Source organism: Girardinichthys multiradiatus, chromosome 2 (assembly GCF_021462225.1).
Source record: "Girardinichthys multiradiatus isolate DD_20200921_A chromosome 2, DD_fGirMul_XY1, whole genome shotgun sequence".
In the NCBI taxonomy this organism is placed as follows: Eukaryota; Metazoa; Chordata; class Actinopteri; order Cyprinodontiformes; family Goodeidae; genus Girardinichthys; species Girardinichthys multiradiatus.
In genome coordinates, this window is record NC_061795.1 from 333,228 (window position 1) to 352,658 (window position 19,431).

A 19,431-nucleotide genomic window follows, 5' to 3' on the forward strand; every position below is an offset into this window, starting at 1 on the left:
GTGAGTTGCATGATGTTCTGTGTGACAAATTGTGCAGCCAATTGCATTAATCAGTTTGAAATGAACACTTGCTGCTAATGGAGTCTATTGTTAGCTCAGACACTGCACTGAAAATCTCTTCCTTTATCTAAGCATTGATTCCTGCATCAGCGTCCTCCGGCTTTATCATCAATTATTCATCTAACAGTTGACCGCTAACTAACATCTGTATGTGTATCTAATCATACACGCTTTTTGTTATTTATGGCGTCATTATCACTGTGACATGTATTAATTTGTGTGTGTGTAGATTGACCAGTATAAAACATTTTGAAATTGATGATGTCACAGCCACTCTAACCCATGTCGCCACACTCAGGTCTGTCATAGTTACTGTCCTATTTAAAGTCTTTTTTTTTTCTAAATGGCTGAAGACATTTCCAAAAATGGAATTTATTTTTATGAAGGACAAATACAAATACTGTTTTTATTAGATATGCAAAACGAAAAAAACAACACCAAATATGTTATATGTAATCATTATTTCTAAATACAAAATATAGTTAAAGACACTTGAAGAAATAATTTAAATTTAGTGTGGGCTTAAATTCCTAGGCTATCCCCTCCTTTGCCGCCACAGAAATAAAGATTTATATACAGGTCCTTCTCAAAATATTAGCATATTGTGATAAAGTTCATTATTTTCCATAATGTCATGATGAAAATTTAACATTCATATATTTTAGATTCATTGCACACTAACTGAAATATTTCAGGTCTTTTATTGTCTTAATACGGATGATTTTGGCATACAGCTCATGAAAACCCACAATTCCTATCTCACAAAATTGGCATATTTCATCCGACCAATAAAAGAAAAGTGTTTTTAATACAAAAAACATCAACCTTCAAATAATCATGTACAGTTATGCACTCAATACTTGGTCGGGAATCCTTTGGCAGAAATGACTGCTTCAATGCGGCGTGGCATGGAGGCAATCAGCCTGTGGCACTGCTGAGGTCTTATGGAGGCCCAGGATGCTTCGATAGCGGCCTTTAGCTCATCCAGAGTGTTGGGTCTTGAGTCTCTCAACGTTCTCTTCACAATATCCCACAGATTCTCTATGGGGTTCAGGTCAGGAGAGTTGGCAGGCCAATTGAGCACAGTGATACCATGGTCAGTAAACCATTTACCAGTGGTTTTGGCACTGTGAGCAGGTGCCAGGTCGTGCTGAAAAATGAAATCTTCATCTCCATAAAGCTTTTCAGCAGATGGAAGCATGAAGTGCTCCAAAATCTCCTGATAGCTAGTTGCATTGACCCTGCCCTTGATAAAACACAGTGGACCAACACCAGCAGCTGACACGGCACCCCAGACCATCACTGACTGTGGGTACTTGACACTGGACTTCTGGCATTTTGGCATTTCCTTCTCCCCAGTCTTCCTCCAGACTCTGGCACCTTGATTTCTGAATGACATGCAGAATTTGCTTTCATCCGAAAAAAGTACTTTGGACCACTGAGCAACAGTCCAGTGCTGCTTCTCTGTAGCCCAGGACTGGGGAATGCGGCACCTGTAGCCCATTTCCTGCACACACCTGTACACGGTGGCTCTGGATGTTTCTACTCCAGACTCAGTCCACTGCTTCCGCAGGTCCCCCAAGGTCTGGAATCGGCCCTTCTCCAAAATCTTCCTCAGGGTCCGGTCACCTCTTCTCGTTGTGCAGCGTTTTCTGCCACACTTTTTCCTTCCCACAGAGTTCCCACTGAGGTGCCTTGATACAGCACTCTGGGAACAGCCTATTCGTTCAGAAATGTCTTTCTGTGTCTTACCCTCTTGCTTGAGGGTGTCAATAGTGGCCTTCTGGACAGCAGTCAGGTCGGCAGTCTTACCCATGATTGGGGTTTTGAGTGATGAACCAGGCTGGGAGTTTTAAAGGCCTCAGGAATCTTTTGCAGGTATTTAGAGTTAACTCGTTGATTCAGATGATTAGGTTCATAGCTCGTTTAGAGACCCTTTTAATGATATGCTAATTTTGTGAGATAGGAATTTTGGGTTTTCATGAGCTGTATGCCAAAATCATCCGTATTAAGACAATAAAAGACCTGAAATATTTCAGTTAGTGTGCAATAAATCTAAAATATATGAATGTTAAATTTTCATCATGACATTATGGAAAATAATGAACTTTATCACAATATGCTAATATTTTGAGAAGGACCTGTATTTGACCATTCATTTTTGGCGAAAACTACATTTCTGTGTAGGTCTCCAAAACCCAAACTGTGTTTAAAAGAATCTGCAGTCAGATTCACTGAGGAGTAGCCCAGTTCAGGTATGACCCAAGTTTTTCTGCTCATCTCAATAGAAGGTTGTCTTGATGACAAAAACAAAAGCATGGAAAGTGTTGTTTTTGAACAGCAATTTCGTAAATGTCTAACTGTATTTTTGAAATGTCTGTTCAGTGAAGAATAATCAATGTTAGGTTCCCCTGTCTTCAAGCTGCAAAGCTGATGCTAGTTGATGTGTTGTCAGAAGCAAACAGCCAGTCTGGTAAACTTATGTTGCTTATAAATTGATTGTATTTTGTATAGAATAATGTCACAAATTTTACCAGTCTGGGTAGATCCAGGCGAGGCAGCATTGGAAGTAACTGTAGAACCTGATCTGTGTTCTTGTTTTGATTCAGTTGAGCTTTCTGAGTTATCAAAAATATCAGCTTCATCTAAACCTGTAACTTTTATGTTAGAAGGAAGTGTTCCCTCTGATTACCAACCTCATTCTAAATTTGATTAATCTATCCTTAGTAAATGGATCAGAACCACAGGCTTTTAAGGTAGCTGTAATTAAACCTTTACTTCAGAAACCTTCGCTTGATCGAGATGACTTAAAAAATTACAGACCTATATCCAATCTTCCATTCTTATCTAAAATTCTTGATAAAATAGTTGCTAATCAAGTGTGTGAGACTTTGGGGAGTCGAGGTATTCACAGAACTTTTATTGTCATACCAGCTCAGATTTACATGTTGAGGTATGACATTCAGACTCGGTTAAGAAATTTAATACCTAAGTAAAACATACAAAGCTAAATATAGCAATAAAAAGGACAAATATAGCAATAGAGTAAAAATATATATAGCGAAGAGCAAAAACAATATACACAGTTAAATAGTGAAGCTGAAATTAGCTCCGCAAAGTACTAAATACAGATGTAAAAGCATGAGGTGGTGCTTGATATTCCATCTAGTGAGTAAAATATTGCACCTTTGGTGGGTAAAGTGTTTAGTGCAGCTCAGTGTGTAATGAGAAAGTCTACAGATTGCTGCTCAAGTTCAGCAGTCTGACAGCTTCAGGGTAGAGCCTGTTTCTCAGCCTGGTGGTGCTCCTCAGCCGCCTGCTTGAGGGGAGGGGCTGAAACAGTCTGTGTGCGGTTGGGATGGAGTCCTTCATGATGCGGAGGGCCCTCCCCCTGCGTCGTGATGTGTTAAGGTCCGAGGTGCAACCTTTACCACCCTCTGCAGAGCCTTGCTCAGCAGCACTGCAGCTGCCATGCCACACTGTGATGCAGGTGCAGAGGACGCTCTCCACCGCTCAGTGGTAGAAGTTCCTCAGGACTGAGCTCCCAAGTCCAGCATTCTGCAGTTTCGTGTTTACACAGTAATGATCTCTTTGAAGAGTTTGTCAGGTTTCAGAGCTCATCATAGCACTGAAACAGATCTGCTGAAAGTCACTAATGATATTCTTATGGCCTCAGATAATGGACTTAATAAATCTTATCTGTCTGACGGATTCCAGTTTGTTCATGTAAATGATAAATCATCTTTAAACTCCAGGGTTAATTGTGGAGTACCACAGGGTTCAGTACTTGGGCCAATTCTCTTGACTATATATATGCTTCCAATAGGTCAAATAATCAGGCAGCATAGGATAAATTTTCACTGTTACGCTGATGATACTCAGCTTTACTTATCCATAAATCCTGATGAGCCCAACCAGTTAGATAGACTACAAGCATGTTTTGAAGATATATAAACTTGGATGAAATTTTCTGCTTCTAAATTCAGACAAGACAGAAGTTGTCATCTTTGGATCGGAGTCTTTAAAAAAGAAACTGCTTAGTCAATCACTTAACCTGGATGGCATTAAATTGACCTCCAGTAATAAAGTAAAAAACCTTGGTGTTAACTTTGACTAGGACATGTCATTTAAATCTCATATTAAACAGGTTTCTAGGATTTCCTTCTTTCATCTCTGGAACATTGCCAAAATTAGAAATATCCTGTCCAGGAGTGACGCTGAAAAACTAGTCCATGCATTTGTTACTTCAAGGCTGGACTATTGTAACTCTTTACTATCAGGATGTCCACAAAATGCAGTTAAAAGCCTTCAGCTGATTCAAAATGCTGCAGCAAGAGTTCTGATAAAAATTAAAAAGAGAAATCATATTTCTCCTATTTTAGCTTCCCTTCATTGGCTCCCTGTTAAATCCAGAATAGAATTTAAAATTCTCCTCCTCACATATAAAGCCCTTAATGATCTAGCTCCATCATACATCAGAGATCTGATTGGTCCATATGTTCCTAACAGAGCACTTTGTTCTCAGACTGCAGGTTTACTGGTGGTTCCTAGAGTCTCTAGAAGTAGAATGGGAGGCAGATCCTTTAGTTATCAGGCTCCTCTCCTGTGGAACCAGCTCCCAGTTTTAGTCCGTGAGGCAGACACCCTGTCTACTTTTAAGGCTAGGCTTAAAACTTTCCTTTTTGATAAAGCTTATAGTTAGAGTGGCTTAGGTTATCCTGGGCTATCTCTGTAGTTATGCTGCTATAGGCTTAGGCTGCTGGATGACATGATGATTACTTTCCCTCACTCTGCTGCATTCTCATACTGCTCTCCAATTTGTATAATTTGCTGGTATTTCAACTTTTAACTTTATATTTTCTCTATGTTTTTTATCCTGATAGAAGCTTCATCTGGCCTGGCTCTGCTTTTAGTTATGGCACCTTCCTGGAGAGGAGTATTAACTGAGCTGCTGCTGCCAACAACTTAATATTGTCCTTTTATGTCTCTCTTAGACATAGCTACTGGCTGAGCTTCTGCTGTGAAACATTGTATGTGCTCTCTTTAGTCCCATAGACTTGAAAACTGGCTTAGAGTTTATTTGCATAGTTGTCTTTCTCTCCTAGATGAAGTCAGTTTAGGAGCTACTACTGCCATTAACTTTTGACTTTTCTTTAACATAGAAAGTACTCCTGGATCAGTGCTTCTTTGTTCTCTTTGTGTCTCTGCTCTGTTCTCTCAAACCCCCAGTCGGTCGTGGCAGATGGCCGCTCACACTGAGCCTGGTTCTGGTTCTGCTGGAGGTTTCTTCCTGTTAAAAGGGAGTTTTTCCTCTCCACTGTCGCTACATGCATGCTCAGTATGAGGGATTGCTGCAAAGTCAACACCAGTGACTGTCCACTGTCTCTACATGCTCATCCAGGAGGAGTGAATGCTGCAAGTCACTGACTGGATGCAATCTGCTGGGTTTCCTTAGATAGAAAAACGTTTTATCCAATTTGAATAAATTACTGAACTTAACTACATTGTTTGAGAACTAGGATCAATTGGAATGTATAGCTTGACTTGAAATCTCTTTTTTCACTTCTTTTTTTAAATTGTAGAGTGGCTGAGATGACGTACTGTCAATTGGTGCTTTATAAGTGAATTGAGTTGAATTCAACTAGTATTTAAAATCCACTTATTAAAAAAAAAAAATTTCTAATTCTTCCATATTAAAACAAAAAAACAAGCAGGAAGTGGTCTGTAATTGCTTGCTAGCAGGTTTCACGTTAGAATTAGTACTGTCAATGACATTTCTCAACCTCTCTTTTGACGGTCCTTCACTTTAGTAGGTGAATATATATAATATATATAATCAAACTTGCCATTCGCTGCTTGATATCATATGATGAATGACAACAAATTTGACTAAAAACATTTTTATGAATTCTAAACGGTTAGAATGTCTTAACAAATGAAAGTTTCGGGTGCTGCTGGAGTTTATCTATTATTGTGTATTATGTTTAAAAACTAATATTACTTAATATAATTCATCATTTAAACGTATTTAATGTTCCCTCCAGGAGCGATTGAACCGTAACATTTATTTATTCATTTCATTGACCTTTACCATAAATAGTTTATTCTGTGCGGTCCATAAAATGACTCTTTCTGGTCTCGGAGCCGAAATGAAACTGAACGAAGAGCGGCGAAACTTCCCAGTTGAGTTCTGTTGTTCAGCACCTACGACCTGTTGTGACAGGTGACTTTTGACCGAGGACTCACACACACCTCTGCATGACGTGACGATGCGTGGGAGAGAAACGATACTAACTTCATCTGTTTCTCTTCATCTAAACTGAAAGTGGCGCTCAGATTTGGTCTGTTTCCAGTTATGCTGTAATAAGTGAGGTTCTTTTCCCCAACCGGTTTCACATCTGTCTCACTGCTCAGCTGAAGAAGAACCAACCCGGATAAGGTGAGCTCAACTAGGGTTCATTTTTTCGTTTATTCAATGTTGTTTCACATGGTTTTTAATGTAACTATTTCTGCCTTCCAGATGGCTGATAACGAAATCATCGTTTTCTTTGACCTGGAGACCACTGGATTGGGTAATCTACTCCACACATTCATATTCAATCTATATTCAATCAACAGCTGCATATCACAAATCACACACTGGCTTTTAATAACTACTAATTAGTATATCCGTAATCAGTGCTCTTACAACATATTCTATTAAAATTTTATTATTATTAAATCACATATTTATAATTTATTTGCCTTGTTGTTACTTTTATAAATTGCACAAGGTTTTGGCCGCTGTGAGTAATAAAACATACCCCAGTATATTTAATCAACGACTTTAAAGAAAAATGTATGATATAATCTATAATGGAAAGTGCTTATTTAAAAGAGAGAGCCAACAACTCTTTCTCCTTCTGCTAAATGATTAAACTATATTGAGCGTTATAGTTCTCATATTATCGAGAGACTTGTACTGATGGTTGAGTACTACTTATGAGTTAACAAGACAGGCATATAATGGCAATACCAGCCAGCATCAACCACTGTTTTTAAGGTGTCAGTCAGTTCACCAGCTTGTAGTTGCATACTTTTTTGTTTAATGAAGGAGGGCCGTCTATTGTGGAACGTCACGTTCTCCTATGCGTCCATTTTTACTTGTCAGGGGGGAAGTTTGATATCCACATAGACAAACAATGATTTTAAGTAGGTTCCTGTATTCAGTTCATAGTCTACTGTATGAAAAGTTGGTTACATGACTCTAAAAGATAATATTTACCAGAAGGGGATCAGAAATATTTTGGTTCCCTCAGGAATCATAAACTGTAATATCTTTTGAGTCAACTGGAACCAAACCAGACGCAGAACCAAAACAATTGGGAATAGAATGTAGTTTCAGATCATAAACAATTGAATTAGATTTGTGCAAATTAAACTGAATAAACTGATACACTTGAAGTGCATGGGTACAAAATGAGTTGCTAGTTGATATAAATGGAGGCATCATATTTGTTATTTGCCTCTTAACTACATGTAGATTGAAGGATAATCTGCAAGGGGTTCATGACAGTCAGAATGGAAATATTTTCAAGCTGCCTAATTTGTTGTTCATGTAAGCAAGAGAAAAGTGTAGGAGCCTTCATCAAGCTGAGCAGCAATGTGCAGCCATTTGTGGTAGTAGTAGAACTGCTGTTCTTTTGCTGCGATAACTCTTTTAAACTTGAAAGCCTTAAATTCTTGATACCGGTTAACCAGCCTATGTCTTACAGTGCTCACGTTAATATTCATTTATTTGAGAGATTGCATTCAGTTGTTTTGTTCTTAGTTATTACTTGCATGCCGCTTCAAACCGGTTTTCCAAGTAGATGAAGTTTAGAGGTTTGCTCTGAGCGCGGTCTAAAGTGGAGTGGGAAGAAACCGAGGCCCTTTTATTGTGCTGTTGTGTTCCAATGGGTGAACGTAAAAATGCAGATCGCTTTATGAGTCCAGCATGAGCTGTGCCTTTCAGGTGGAATATCTGTTTCTGATCCCTCCCAGTTAGACCTCTGTCTCCTCCAGATCTGTACCAGAGAGAAATGGTGGATTTAAATCTGGTTGCTTAGTCAGAGCAGGGCAAAACAACAAAGTCACACTACAAAGAGTCGGAATGCTTACCCTCCTTATCATCACAGATGCTACTTATCCTCTCAGTTGTGCAGGAATGTGGAGGAATGACAAACCATTTCTACAAAAAGTTCCCATCATTAGAAATATTATGTAACAGGATACGGAGAATTAGTCATCATCCACAGTGAGTCAACCATATGTGAGTACTTTGTTTATGATTAGCACATGTTGCTTGCTTCACATAGGGACAAACCTCACATACAGACTCTAAAGAGCTTCCTAAAATGGCCGCTTATTTGTGGTATTCATTCACAGACAAATCGGCAGGTCTCAGACCATACATCTATGTGATGGTGCTAAAGTTGGAGTCACCAGATTCACATTTTGATATAATGACATATTCACACACACTCAGACTCACAGAGACAGTTAGCCCTTAAGCAACACAGAGGCTAAAACCACAGGCAGATTTTGCCTTTGTGTGTGTTTGTGGGTGGGTGGTGAAAATGACTTGGTTTGTGCAGTCGGTACCATCCCAACATTTGGCAGGACATGAAACATTTAAGTGTGGCACTCAGGCTAACAGAGAGCCACCTTCCTGGAGTCTTCCCAGTTCGTTACAGAACATAGAGTAACAACAAGTACTGTTCTCAGTAGAAAGAGTCTCGTGTACAGCGCACCGGAACAACCAAGGTTCGCGTTTCTTTACTTATTTGATGCATATTCTACCCTCACCCTGACACTTACACTTTTCTGTTTATTGTTAGACAGTCTGAAAGCAAAAGGTCAAATTTGCATCAGTGTGAAGTGAAAAATGTGTCTCTCAAGATGAATTAAAATCTATAGTTTCTGTTCTTCAAAGTTCTTGTTTGCCACTTCCTCATTGCCTTTGTCACTCATGGTCTCTGTGATATGGCCTAAGTCATTACAGCTGTCATGCAACGCTAGAGCACAACTCATGTATGATATCCTGTCTGATCATGTCAGAAACCACAAGTATTTATGTTGCTTAATCTTCGAGGACAATCTTCATAGATTTGCACCTTTCATTGCTCGCCTTAAAATACTGCTATGAAAAAGGAGTCAAGGAACTATTGTTTTTTACATCTGCATATCACTCATTCACCTCAGTGAGATCTGCAATACAAATCAGGCCTGTGTCCATGTTTACACAATGTCCTTGATTTCACATTAAAATGTGGAACGCCTACATACCCATGTAGGACCAATCCTGCATAGTTAAGAGTAAATGCATATATAAATAAATTGCTTGATAATTAACTACTCACCCAATAAATAGTTTAACAGATAAATGAATAAACCATTAAATGCAACAAAATAAAAAACTGAAGATTTATTCAATATTTGATCAATAAATCACACAAATAGATATTTCTATTTCAGGCATGAGCCTTTATATTATCTTTGCTCTTATTTTCATTTTGCATTTTAACATCTTTCTATTCAAGATGTTAATTTGTTGTTATGTTATTTTTCTTAGCCCTTTTCTTTTCATATTTATTCCCTCACAAATAATGTTTTCTTCCCTAAACAATGTTTATTTTTTAGATTCATATTTACATATATTTTCTCCTCTTTAACTTAATCTAAACAGAAGTCCTACTTAGAAAACAGACCGCTTAACTTTAAAAGGTGTATTAATATGGTTATCTATACACTGGATGTATTTTCCAGATGCTACTCGTACTCATACGCGTCGTCTTCTGCTTTATCCGGGACCGGGTCGCGGGGGCAGCAGACTCAGCAGAGACGCCCAGACGTCCCTCTCCCCAGACACCTCCTCCAGCTCCTCCAGGGGGAGCCCAAGGCGTTCCCAGGCCAGCCAAGAGAAATAGTCCCTCCAGCGTGTCCTGGGCCGTCCCCTGGGCCTCCTCCCGGTGGGACGTGCCTGGAACACCTCCCGAGGAAGGCGTCCAGGAGGCATCCAGTATAGATGCCCGAGCCACCTCAACTGGCTCCTCTCGATGTGGAGGAGCAGCAGCTCTACTCCGAGTCCCTCCCGGATGGCCGAGCTCCTCACCCTATCTCTAAGGGAGAGCCCGGCCACCCTACGGAGGAAGCTCATTTCAGCCGCTTGTATCCGGGATCTCATTCTTTCGGTCATGACCCAAAGTTCATGGCCACAGGTGAGGGTAGGAACGTAGACCGACCGGTAAATTGAGAGCTTTGCTTTTCGACTCAGCTCTCTCTTCACCACAACGGACCGGCACAGCGCCCCCATTACTGCGGCAGCCGCACCGATCCGTCTGTCGATCTCCCGCTCCATTCTTCCCTCACTCCTGAACAAGACCCCGAGATACTTAAACTCCTTCACTTGAGGGAGGAACTCCCCTCCAACCTAAAGAGGACAAGCCACCCTTTTTCAGTCGAGAACCATGGCCTCGGACTTGGAGGAGCTGATCTTCCTCCCAGCCGCTTCACACTCCGACTTAGTACTGACAACGTGGACCAAACTCCTGCTCCACTCGTACAGAGACCGGATGGCCCCTAATAAAGGGCCCCTGACTCCGTACCCCCCACAGGGCACCATGAGGGACACAAAACCCATGTGGTAGGGCAAACTCCCATGAACCATCAAGTACCCTGCAGAGGGTGTAGAGCTGGTCCAGTGTTCCACAGCTGGGACGAAAACCACACTGCTCCTACTGAAGCTGAGGGATAGGCCTTACTAGGGAGGCTGAAGAGTGTAATCCCCCTATAGTTACACCCTCCAGTCCCCTGTCGGACAGTTTGCTAGAATCGCTTTGAAGCCAACAGGTAGTCCTTCTCCATGGCCTCACCAAACTCCTCCCAGGCCCGAGTTTTTGCCTCTGCCACAGCGCGGGACATGGCACGCTTGGCATCACGGTACCCGACAGCATCCCTTACTGCTGGTGTCCACCACTGGGTTCGGGGATTGTAGCTGCGACTGGCACTGCAGACCTTATGGCCACTGCTACGGGCAGCAGCATCGACAATAGATGCATAGAACATGGTCCACTCGGACTCTATGACTCAGTCCTCCCCAGAATCTGGTCAAAGCTCTCCCGGAGGTGGGAGTTGAATACATCCCTGGCCGAGGGCTCCACCAGATGTTCACGGCAGACCCTCACTATGCACTTGGGTCTACCAATTCTGTCCAGCTTTCTCCTCTTCCAGCAAATCCAACTCACCCCCAGGTGGTGATCAGTGGACAGCTGAGCCCCTCTCTTCACCTGAGTGTCCAAAACATGAGGCCGAAGGTCTGAAGACAGGACAACAAGGTTGATCATCGACCTCCTCCCTAGGGTGTCTTGGTGCCAAGTGCACTGTTGAACACCCTTATGCTTGAACATGGTCTTCATTAAAGACAATCCGTGACTACCAAAGAAGTCCAATATCGAAACATTACTCAGATTCAGATCAGGGAGGCCATTCCTCCCAGTTACACCTCTCCAGATGTCACTGTCGTTTCCCAAGTGACCCAGCAGAATAACGGATTTCCTGTGAGGGGCACTATGCAGCACCCCTGACAGGGATGCCAAGAAGGCTGGGTAATCCACACTACCTCTCGGCCCATAGGCCGAAATGACTGTCAGAGAGCTGTCCCTGACCCGAAGGCGCAGAGATGCAACGCTCTCATCCACTGCGGTAAACCCCATCACGAGACTGCTGAGCTTGGGTGCAACAAGCAAACCCACCCCAGCTCGCCGCCTCTCCCCACGGGCAACTCCAGTGTAGAAAAGAGTCCAGCCTCTCTTGAGAAGCTGGATTCTAGAGCCCACGCTGTGCATGGAGGAGAGCTCGACTATTTCTAGTTGATATCTCTCCACCTCCCACACAAGCTCAGGCTCCTTCCCACCCAACGCAGTGAAATTCCACATCTCTAGAGCCAGCCTAGACATCCGGAGATTGGGCCGTCGAGGTCTCCACCTTCGTCCGCGGCCCGATCCTCTTTGCACCAGTCCCTCATGGTTCCCCTTGCAGGTGGTGGGCCCACTGGGGGATGGCCTCGCTTCTCTCCTTTGGGTTTCTCGGCCGGGTCCCGCAAGGAGAAACCTGACCACCAAACGCTCTCCAACGAGTGCCGACCCCAGGCCTGGCTCCAGTGTGGGACCCCGGCTCGGCTGTACCGGGCAACGTCACGTGCCTCGATTTTTTGGTCCTCATGAAGGCGTCTTGATGTTATTTTTGAAAAGTTTATATTTTGATATCTTCAGGAATTTTTAGAAATGTTTCAAAATGCTAATTTAACGTTGATGGTTAAAAAAATGCTTTATCTTGTTAGAGGGGGAAAACAGTCCATCTTAGAAGCATACTTTTTATTTGAAGGGGTGCCTGTAATAGTGAATCCCGTAAAAGTTAGTTCTCCTGCAAACTGAAGTGTTCTCTCAGACAATCAACACGATACAGTTAATAATTCTGATTTACTGCACAATTTATTGCTAACAGCCCTATATATTGCAAACTGTGCTATCTACTACCAAATCCACAAGGTACATTAAGTCAACACCAAAAACATGACAGAATGAGCTGCTGCTACCGGCTACTTATCAAAACCAGGCAGGCATAATTAAGCTACCTGCTTCCAAAAGGCTTGACCAATAGGAGTGAAGCTTTACCAATGAGACTGTTCCAATACAATCCAGAGACGAACGAATGTTGATTAATAATAAATAAATAGATGAGCCCATCCGTTGGGGAAGAAAATACTATAGGAGAAAAAACATCTATCTTTATGAAATAAATGACAAAAAATCAATAAAAAAGAAAAACAATTATGAAGAATTTATTTTTGCCTGGTTAAGAAAAATTATTTTTACACCATGTATTATGAATTAAAAGATGTACTTTGATAATAACAATTGACTAATTGATTGCACAATCGAGTCCAGGCTTCTTTTTAGTAGGAATAAGCAGTGGACTGGGGACAACAAGGGACGACTGTTCTCTGCCAATGGCACAATGAAGGTCGGACCCTTTGTTAAGCAGCAGCTCCTCTAGCGCGTGCTTAACAAACAGCATGGCTGCCGAAGCACGAGGGAAGGTAGCGATACCTCCGCTGCCTGTCACCGCATACAGAGCTATACAGCCTAAACGGAGAAAAACAGGTGAAGATAAAAGGGACCTGAAGCGCAAAAGTGTCCAACGAAGAAACAAATCTCGTGTAAATATTGGCACATCGTACTCCAGGCTTTTCTTATTAGCAGTTTATAGCTGTGTACTACTTTCTGCTTTAGTAACATTCTATCTGTGAATGTTAAATACGTGAAATTGTGCAAACGCGTTAGCCTGCCAAGTTTTATTTTCTATGAACCCGCCGCCAACCCCTTTTTTAATTATCTTTCATAAACGAGCACGAGCTTGAGGCGCGTGTTTAGTCTCGTACATGTCGACTGGGAGGAGACCAGGAAGTAGAGAGGGAGGGTTTTTCATGGGGAAAAATGGTTGGGGGCGGGGCTTACACCTCAAACTAAACTCTTCTTCTCACTCATGGTTCAAATTTGTGCAGGTTAGAGATAGTTCCTTTAAGAAAGAAACATGTTTGTAAATGTTTTTTGTGCAGAAATAAATATGAAAGTAATAAAAGGACTGGAAAAAATGAAATATTTATCATATCAACAAAAATCAATGACAATAGGATCACAGAGATAAATTATAACAAAGATTAAAGATTAAAATTAAAATATTGGTCTATGTGTGGTTTATTGATCATTTATTGAATAAATCCCTTTTTTATTTTATCACATCTAATGATACATTAATTCATTTGTTAAACTATTTATTAGGCGAGTCCGTAATTTATCAATCTATTTATGGCAGGATTGGTTCTCCATACATTTTGATGTAATTTGTTACTGTTTTATGTGATTGACCCACTCAAGTGGTGCTTATATGCAAAATGGAAGGAAAAATATTGCTTACAAACAAACCTTTGAAAAGTGTGATGTGCATTTGTATTCAGAATCCAAACTTTGTAAGACTTTAATCCAAAGCAGTCCAAACAAGCTCTCGCTGCATGATTATGGGTTTTGTCCTGCTGGAAGGTGAAGCATCCCACAACATGATGCTGCCACCACCATGTTTCACAGTTTAGGTTGTTGTGTAATGTTAAGTTTTCTCCACACAGAGCATTGTACATTTGGGCTTAAAAGTTCCACTTTGCTGATTCGCCCTTAACTTCTTCCTCTGCGTGCTTGTTGTGTTCCCTACATGGCTCGTGGTAAACAGTGACCTTAAACAGGTCATTCATGCTAAGAAACTCTCAAATGTTGCTAAAATAAAACAATTCTGCAAAGGAAAATGGACCACAATTTCTCCACAGTGATCTAAAAGACACATGACTAGTTCTTGCAAATGCTGGATGGCAAGCGTTGCTGCAGAGGGATACACAGCCAGTTATTAGATTTAGGGGGCAATTACTTTTACCATAAGTTTATTTCCTTAATAAAGGAACTATATATTCAAATATATTGGCAACAACTTAATGCTCACCTTCTACAGATGATCCACATAGCCCTGTCTTTCAGTATTTAACCCTTTCTCTCCTAGACATGGCTACTGACTGAGCTTCTACTGTAACTAACTCTATGTGCTCTCTTTCAGACTCTAACCTTGAAAACTGGATCAGAGTTTATCTGTTCTTTCTTTCTAGATGAAACGACTAAAGGAGCTACATCCATTAACATTTACTTTTCCTTCCCATAGAAAGTACTCCTGGATCAGTGCTTCTTTGTTCTCTTTGTGTCTCTGCTCTGTTCTCTCAAACCCCCAGTCGGTCGTGGCAGATGGCCGCTCACACTGAGCCTGGTTCTGGTTCTGCTGGAGGTTTCTTCCTGTTAAAAGGGAGTTTTTCCTCTCCACTGTCGCTACATGCATGCTCAGTATGAGGGATTGCTGCAAAGTCAACACCAGTGACTGTCCACTGTCTCTACATGCTCATCCAGGAGGAGTGAATGCTGCAAGTCACTGACTGGATGCAATCTGCTGGGTTTCCTTAGATAGAAAAACGTTTTATCCAATTTGAATAAATAACTGAATCTGACTGAACTGTTCAATGGTTACGATTAATAGGAATGTATGAACCTGACTGTTGTGAAGAACCTTGAGACGACATGTGTTGTGAATTGGTGCTATATAAATAAACTGAATAGAATTGAATATGTATTTGCATATTTTCACTGTTATAATCTGGAGTATTTTAGGCCACATGTCAAATCTTTGCTTCATTCAGATACTTCGGTGTGTGATATCATTCAACTGGCTGCTGTCTGCGGGGAGAGGGTCTTCAATAAATACACTTTGCCTCGCCGTGTCCCGAACCGGAGTGCCACCGCTGTCACAGGCTTCACAGTGACTCCTGACGGCCTGTTTCTTCATGGAGATCCAGTGAAAACCATCCCTCTTGACGAGCTTCTCACCACCTTCATCACCTTTCTGCGCACCTTCCGATGCCCCATAGTGCTGGCTGCCCATAATGCAAGGCGTTTTGACGAACCTGTGCTCTCCAGAGTGCTGCGGCAATGTTCCCTGCAGCAGGAGTTCCAGCAGGTGGTGTCGGGCTTCCTGGATACTTTCTTGCTGAGCAAGAATCTCTACCAGCGCCTGGCCAGCTATTCTCAGGAGTCTTTAGTCTGGCACTTTCTTGGAAGGTCCTACAATGCTCATAATGCAGTGGAGGATGCCAGGATGCTGCAAGAGCTGTACCAGGTGTGGTCCCCTAATAGAAACTCTGTCTTGACATTTACTTATAGAGCAAACTAGCAGAATGTTTAATAAGAGAAAATGATAATAATTTAGCCTGAAAAATAATTAATCTGTCAACAAAAACAAACATTTCCATGTGAGGATAATTGTTTTTTAGGTGATTTTTGTCATCATGTTCATCCTAATGAATAGAAATATTAAATCACAAAGTAAGAAGATGATGGTTAAATTGCATTTCTTTTGATCAAAGAATGATAAAGCATGTTATACCCATTCCTTAATTCATTTAGTGTTGTAGCTCTGAGCTTTGTTGAAAGTGTCAGTTTCTGTGATCAGTGGTTTAGTTTCTTTGTGTGACACTAAAATGTATTTTACTGTACATTGCAAATGTGTCTTATTTGCCCTAAATAATAGAAACCACACAGGGAAACCTTCATACTTGCTGTTATTTTATGTGTATATTGGAAATTTGCCTTACCTTGTAAAAGAAAATAACATAAAATGTTTCAAACATAAATATTGAATCTATCTGTATGTGTTTATATATGCATCATGATAAAAAAAATAGCTCTTTAAACTCTGGGCTTTTACATACTTTGTAAGTATCTTGGGTCTTTTTGGGCTGTACACATTTGGCTTGACTCGCTTTAATGAAAAACCGACATGGTGGAATCTGTGGTGTTTTGATTTGAAGTTAGATTTAAATCATTTATGATGTAGATGTCATCAGCTTGGCTTTTGGGCTGATTTCCTTTCATTTTGTTTAATTTCCTTCCCTCCTTCTTTTCTCAAGATGCGTGTATTTTGTAAAACTCAGGACATATGTGGCAAGCGTTTACGATTATTAATCTGTGTGCAAACAGTGCACTCCAGTGGTAATATTGGGACACTGCAAGGCATTTAAAAACGTCCAGTTAACAAATAGAATTAAAAAGAAAGTCCCACCATCATGCATAATTCAAACACGAGTGACTCTAAAATTTTTGAAAATATTTTAAACAATGCAAACAAATATCATCTTTGTTTTTATGGAAAAAAGAAACCATATAGTTTTTTTCTGATTGTTTAATGTCGAGATACTCTAGATACATTTTAAAAACAAATCATCTGTATTGTAAGCTGGAAAACTACTAATAAAAATCTTAATAAATTCAATTATTTTTCACGGAAACAAAAGAGACAACCATGAAAACTTGTGGTAAATAATATATATCTTCCTCACCTCAAAATGTCATTCTGCAGAATAAAGTGAAAACTAGAACATGCTTTTTCAACCAAAAATTAATTCTTTTGAAGAATTAAAAATGACTAAATAAAGCATTATTACAAAAATATACATTCGGGTAACAGATTGGGGGGCGGGGCAAGGCTAGTAAATGTGATAAAGACGTAATAACGACATGACATAAATTCATTTTTAGAACGAAAACCGTCACGTGGCTAGAGAGACTGCGTCGGAATGTGACGTAACTCGGTGCCGACGTCACATAGGCTTATCTGCCTTTGATTTTGTGACGACACAAGGGGCCATATAACTGTGTAGAAGGGAAGAACTTTGTCTTTCAACGTGAAACTGGTCGGATCCTCATATCTCCTCGTCTATCCAGGTAAAGAATCTCTCATTGAGATTGAACATATTTTAATATTTTGAAATCTTCTGTTGTCATCCAGTGTCCTGAGGAGGTCCAATATTTATATAATATATAAACGATCACTTGGGATTTAACTGTTAAAAGTTACAATGTGGAACCCTTGTATCTACGTCAGTGCGAGTAACCCTGAAAATACTCAATTTTATGTTAAACCAACTCAAGAAGTTGTGGAACAATTATATTGGTCCCAAAAAGAAGAAAAAAAGACAATAGGGAGTAGAATAAGTAGTTTCTTTAGGAACACAATGCCCAAATTGTTTTGTATGGTGATACCATCATCTACGGAAGTTGAAGAAATTGTGGGACGACCCACATATAGTTCTTTTGAGTTGTTTTTAGAGAGTGATATTCCAAATAAGAAGCAGATGGATTTACCTGAGGCATTGCAGCAAGTTTTCCAGTTACCAAATGCGGTCGAGGTAGACCTTTCAGATGACCCTATTGAAGATGTTTCAAATGAGAGCAAGGTAGAAATATTTTCACCGAATCCGGGTGAAGCAGGTGACATGTTGACTGATTTTTCTGAAGGAATAAATTTATTTGTGGATAGCATAGACTTCCAGCAGGATCATGAGTCTGAGGAAAGTCCTTCAGGTTTGAGGCCGGAGGACATGCCAGAAACAGACACAGAGTCACTGGGATCATTGTTTGATACAGATTATGCAGTATTAGAAAGAGATAAAGAGTCTGTACTTCGAATGACTGAAGGTGTAATTAAGTTGGCTTTCAAAAAATCTGTGATAAAATGTCATCTGAAGACACTTGAAACCATGAAACTTTACTATTTTAAGAAACTCTGGAAGGCACTTGAGACGCAGAGTTTTTCCATCACCCCACAGAAGGAAAAGAATGTCAAGAGGATTTTTAAAAGATTAACTAAAAAAATAAGTTGCGAGCTTCCAGATTTGTTCTTTCTTTTGGCTATATGTGACCAATTTACACAGGACACCCTTGTCGAGTGTTTTCAAAACCACTTACGTCCGCATACAGAAAAACCTACCTTCTGGAATAGATGTTGCTCGTGGTTTAAGGAAAAGTTCACCAGGTCTAAGACAGAGTCTTCAAGCAGCAGCATGGAATCAGGGGATTCATTATCCAAAAAAGAGATGTTGGATGAGACCATGGAGAATTCAAGGAGCTTGCCTGAGGAGTGCATTTGGGAAAGCGTTGTCCGTCATTTGGGAAAGCGTTGTCCACTGCTATTTTAGAGGATCTTTACAAAAACTTTTCCAAAAGGCAGTTGTTATCTCTGATTGATCTAGACATACCACGAGTGGACAAGGTGGTGGTATCCTGTGTGATAAAACATCTCACAAATCTAAAGGATAAATGGACTGAACTTATATAGCACCTTTCCAGTCATACAGACCACTCAAAGCACTTTACACTAGAGCCACATTCACCCAATCACACTCACTAACGCTCACACATTCATACACCGATACTCAGATCGGTAGGCAACTTGAGGTTAAGTGCCTTGCCCAGGGGCACATTGACAGCAGCAGGAAGCTGGAATCAAACCCACAACCTTCTGATTGCAAGACAACTACTCTTCCTACGTCGCCTCAAACACAACATCAAACAGAACCTGTTTTGAAATCGTCTGTTGTCATCCAGTGTCCTGAAGAGTTTCGCATGATAAAATGACGAACCTACATCAGTGATTGATTTTATTTTAATTTAGCTTGATTTTAGCTTGGTCTGGTTTCTCTCTGGGTGCTCCAGCTTTCTCCAAAAAGCATTTTAGATCAGTCAGACCCTCTTTGTAGTAAACTACTAATTGATGTTTGTCTTTTTAGCCCTAGTGACTACTTCAGGCCCAGCCCGTGTGGCACTACAATTAGGAGGTTAAAGAAAATGGATGGCTATGTTACAGGTTTCTCTGACATCCATCAATCAACTGAGCAAAATTGCCATAATTAGAACTTTCCTGTCCAGTAGT

General features: G+C 40.7%; 1 protein-coding gene across 2 annotated transcripts; it reads left to right on the plus strand.

The window, feature by feature from the left end:
• The first annotated feature begins 5,443 nt into the window (after nt 1–5,443).
• LOC124861010 (DNA polymerase III PolC-type-like) lies at nt 5,444–16,354 on the plus strand. 2 transcript variants are annotated; one of them, XM_047354647.1, is made up of 4 exons: nt 5,444–6,283; nt 6,387–6,499; nt 6,581–6,632; nt 15,365–16,354. In XM_047354647.1, the coding sequence occupies exons 3-4, from the start codon at nt 6,581–6,583 to the stop codon at nt 15,892–15,894; spliced, it is 582 nt and encodes a 193-aa protein (XP_047210603.1). In that variant the 5' UTR covers nt 5,444–6,283; nt 6,387–6,499; the 3' UTR covers nt 15,895–16,354. The 2 variants fall into 2 exon arrangements, with proteins under 2 accessions (XP_047210603.1, XP_047210598.1); XM_047354642.1 differs by having other exon boundaries at nt 5,444–6,499.
• Nucleotides 16,355–19,431: the final 3,077 nt, after the last annotated feature.

Excerpts from the sequence above, each read along its gene's own strand:
- LOC124861010 (XM_047354642.1), top strand. The coding sequence starts at position 6,581 with ATGGCTGATAACGAAATCATCGTTTTCTTTGACCTGGAGACCACTGGA. Across the intron at positions 6,633-15,364 it reads CCTGGAGACCACTGGATTGG|ATACTTCGGTGTGTGATATC; the intron begins GTAATCTACTCC and ends TGCTTCATTCAG.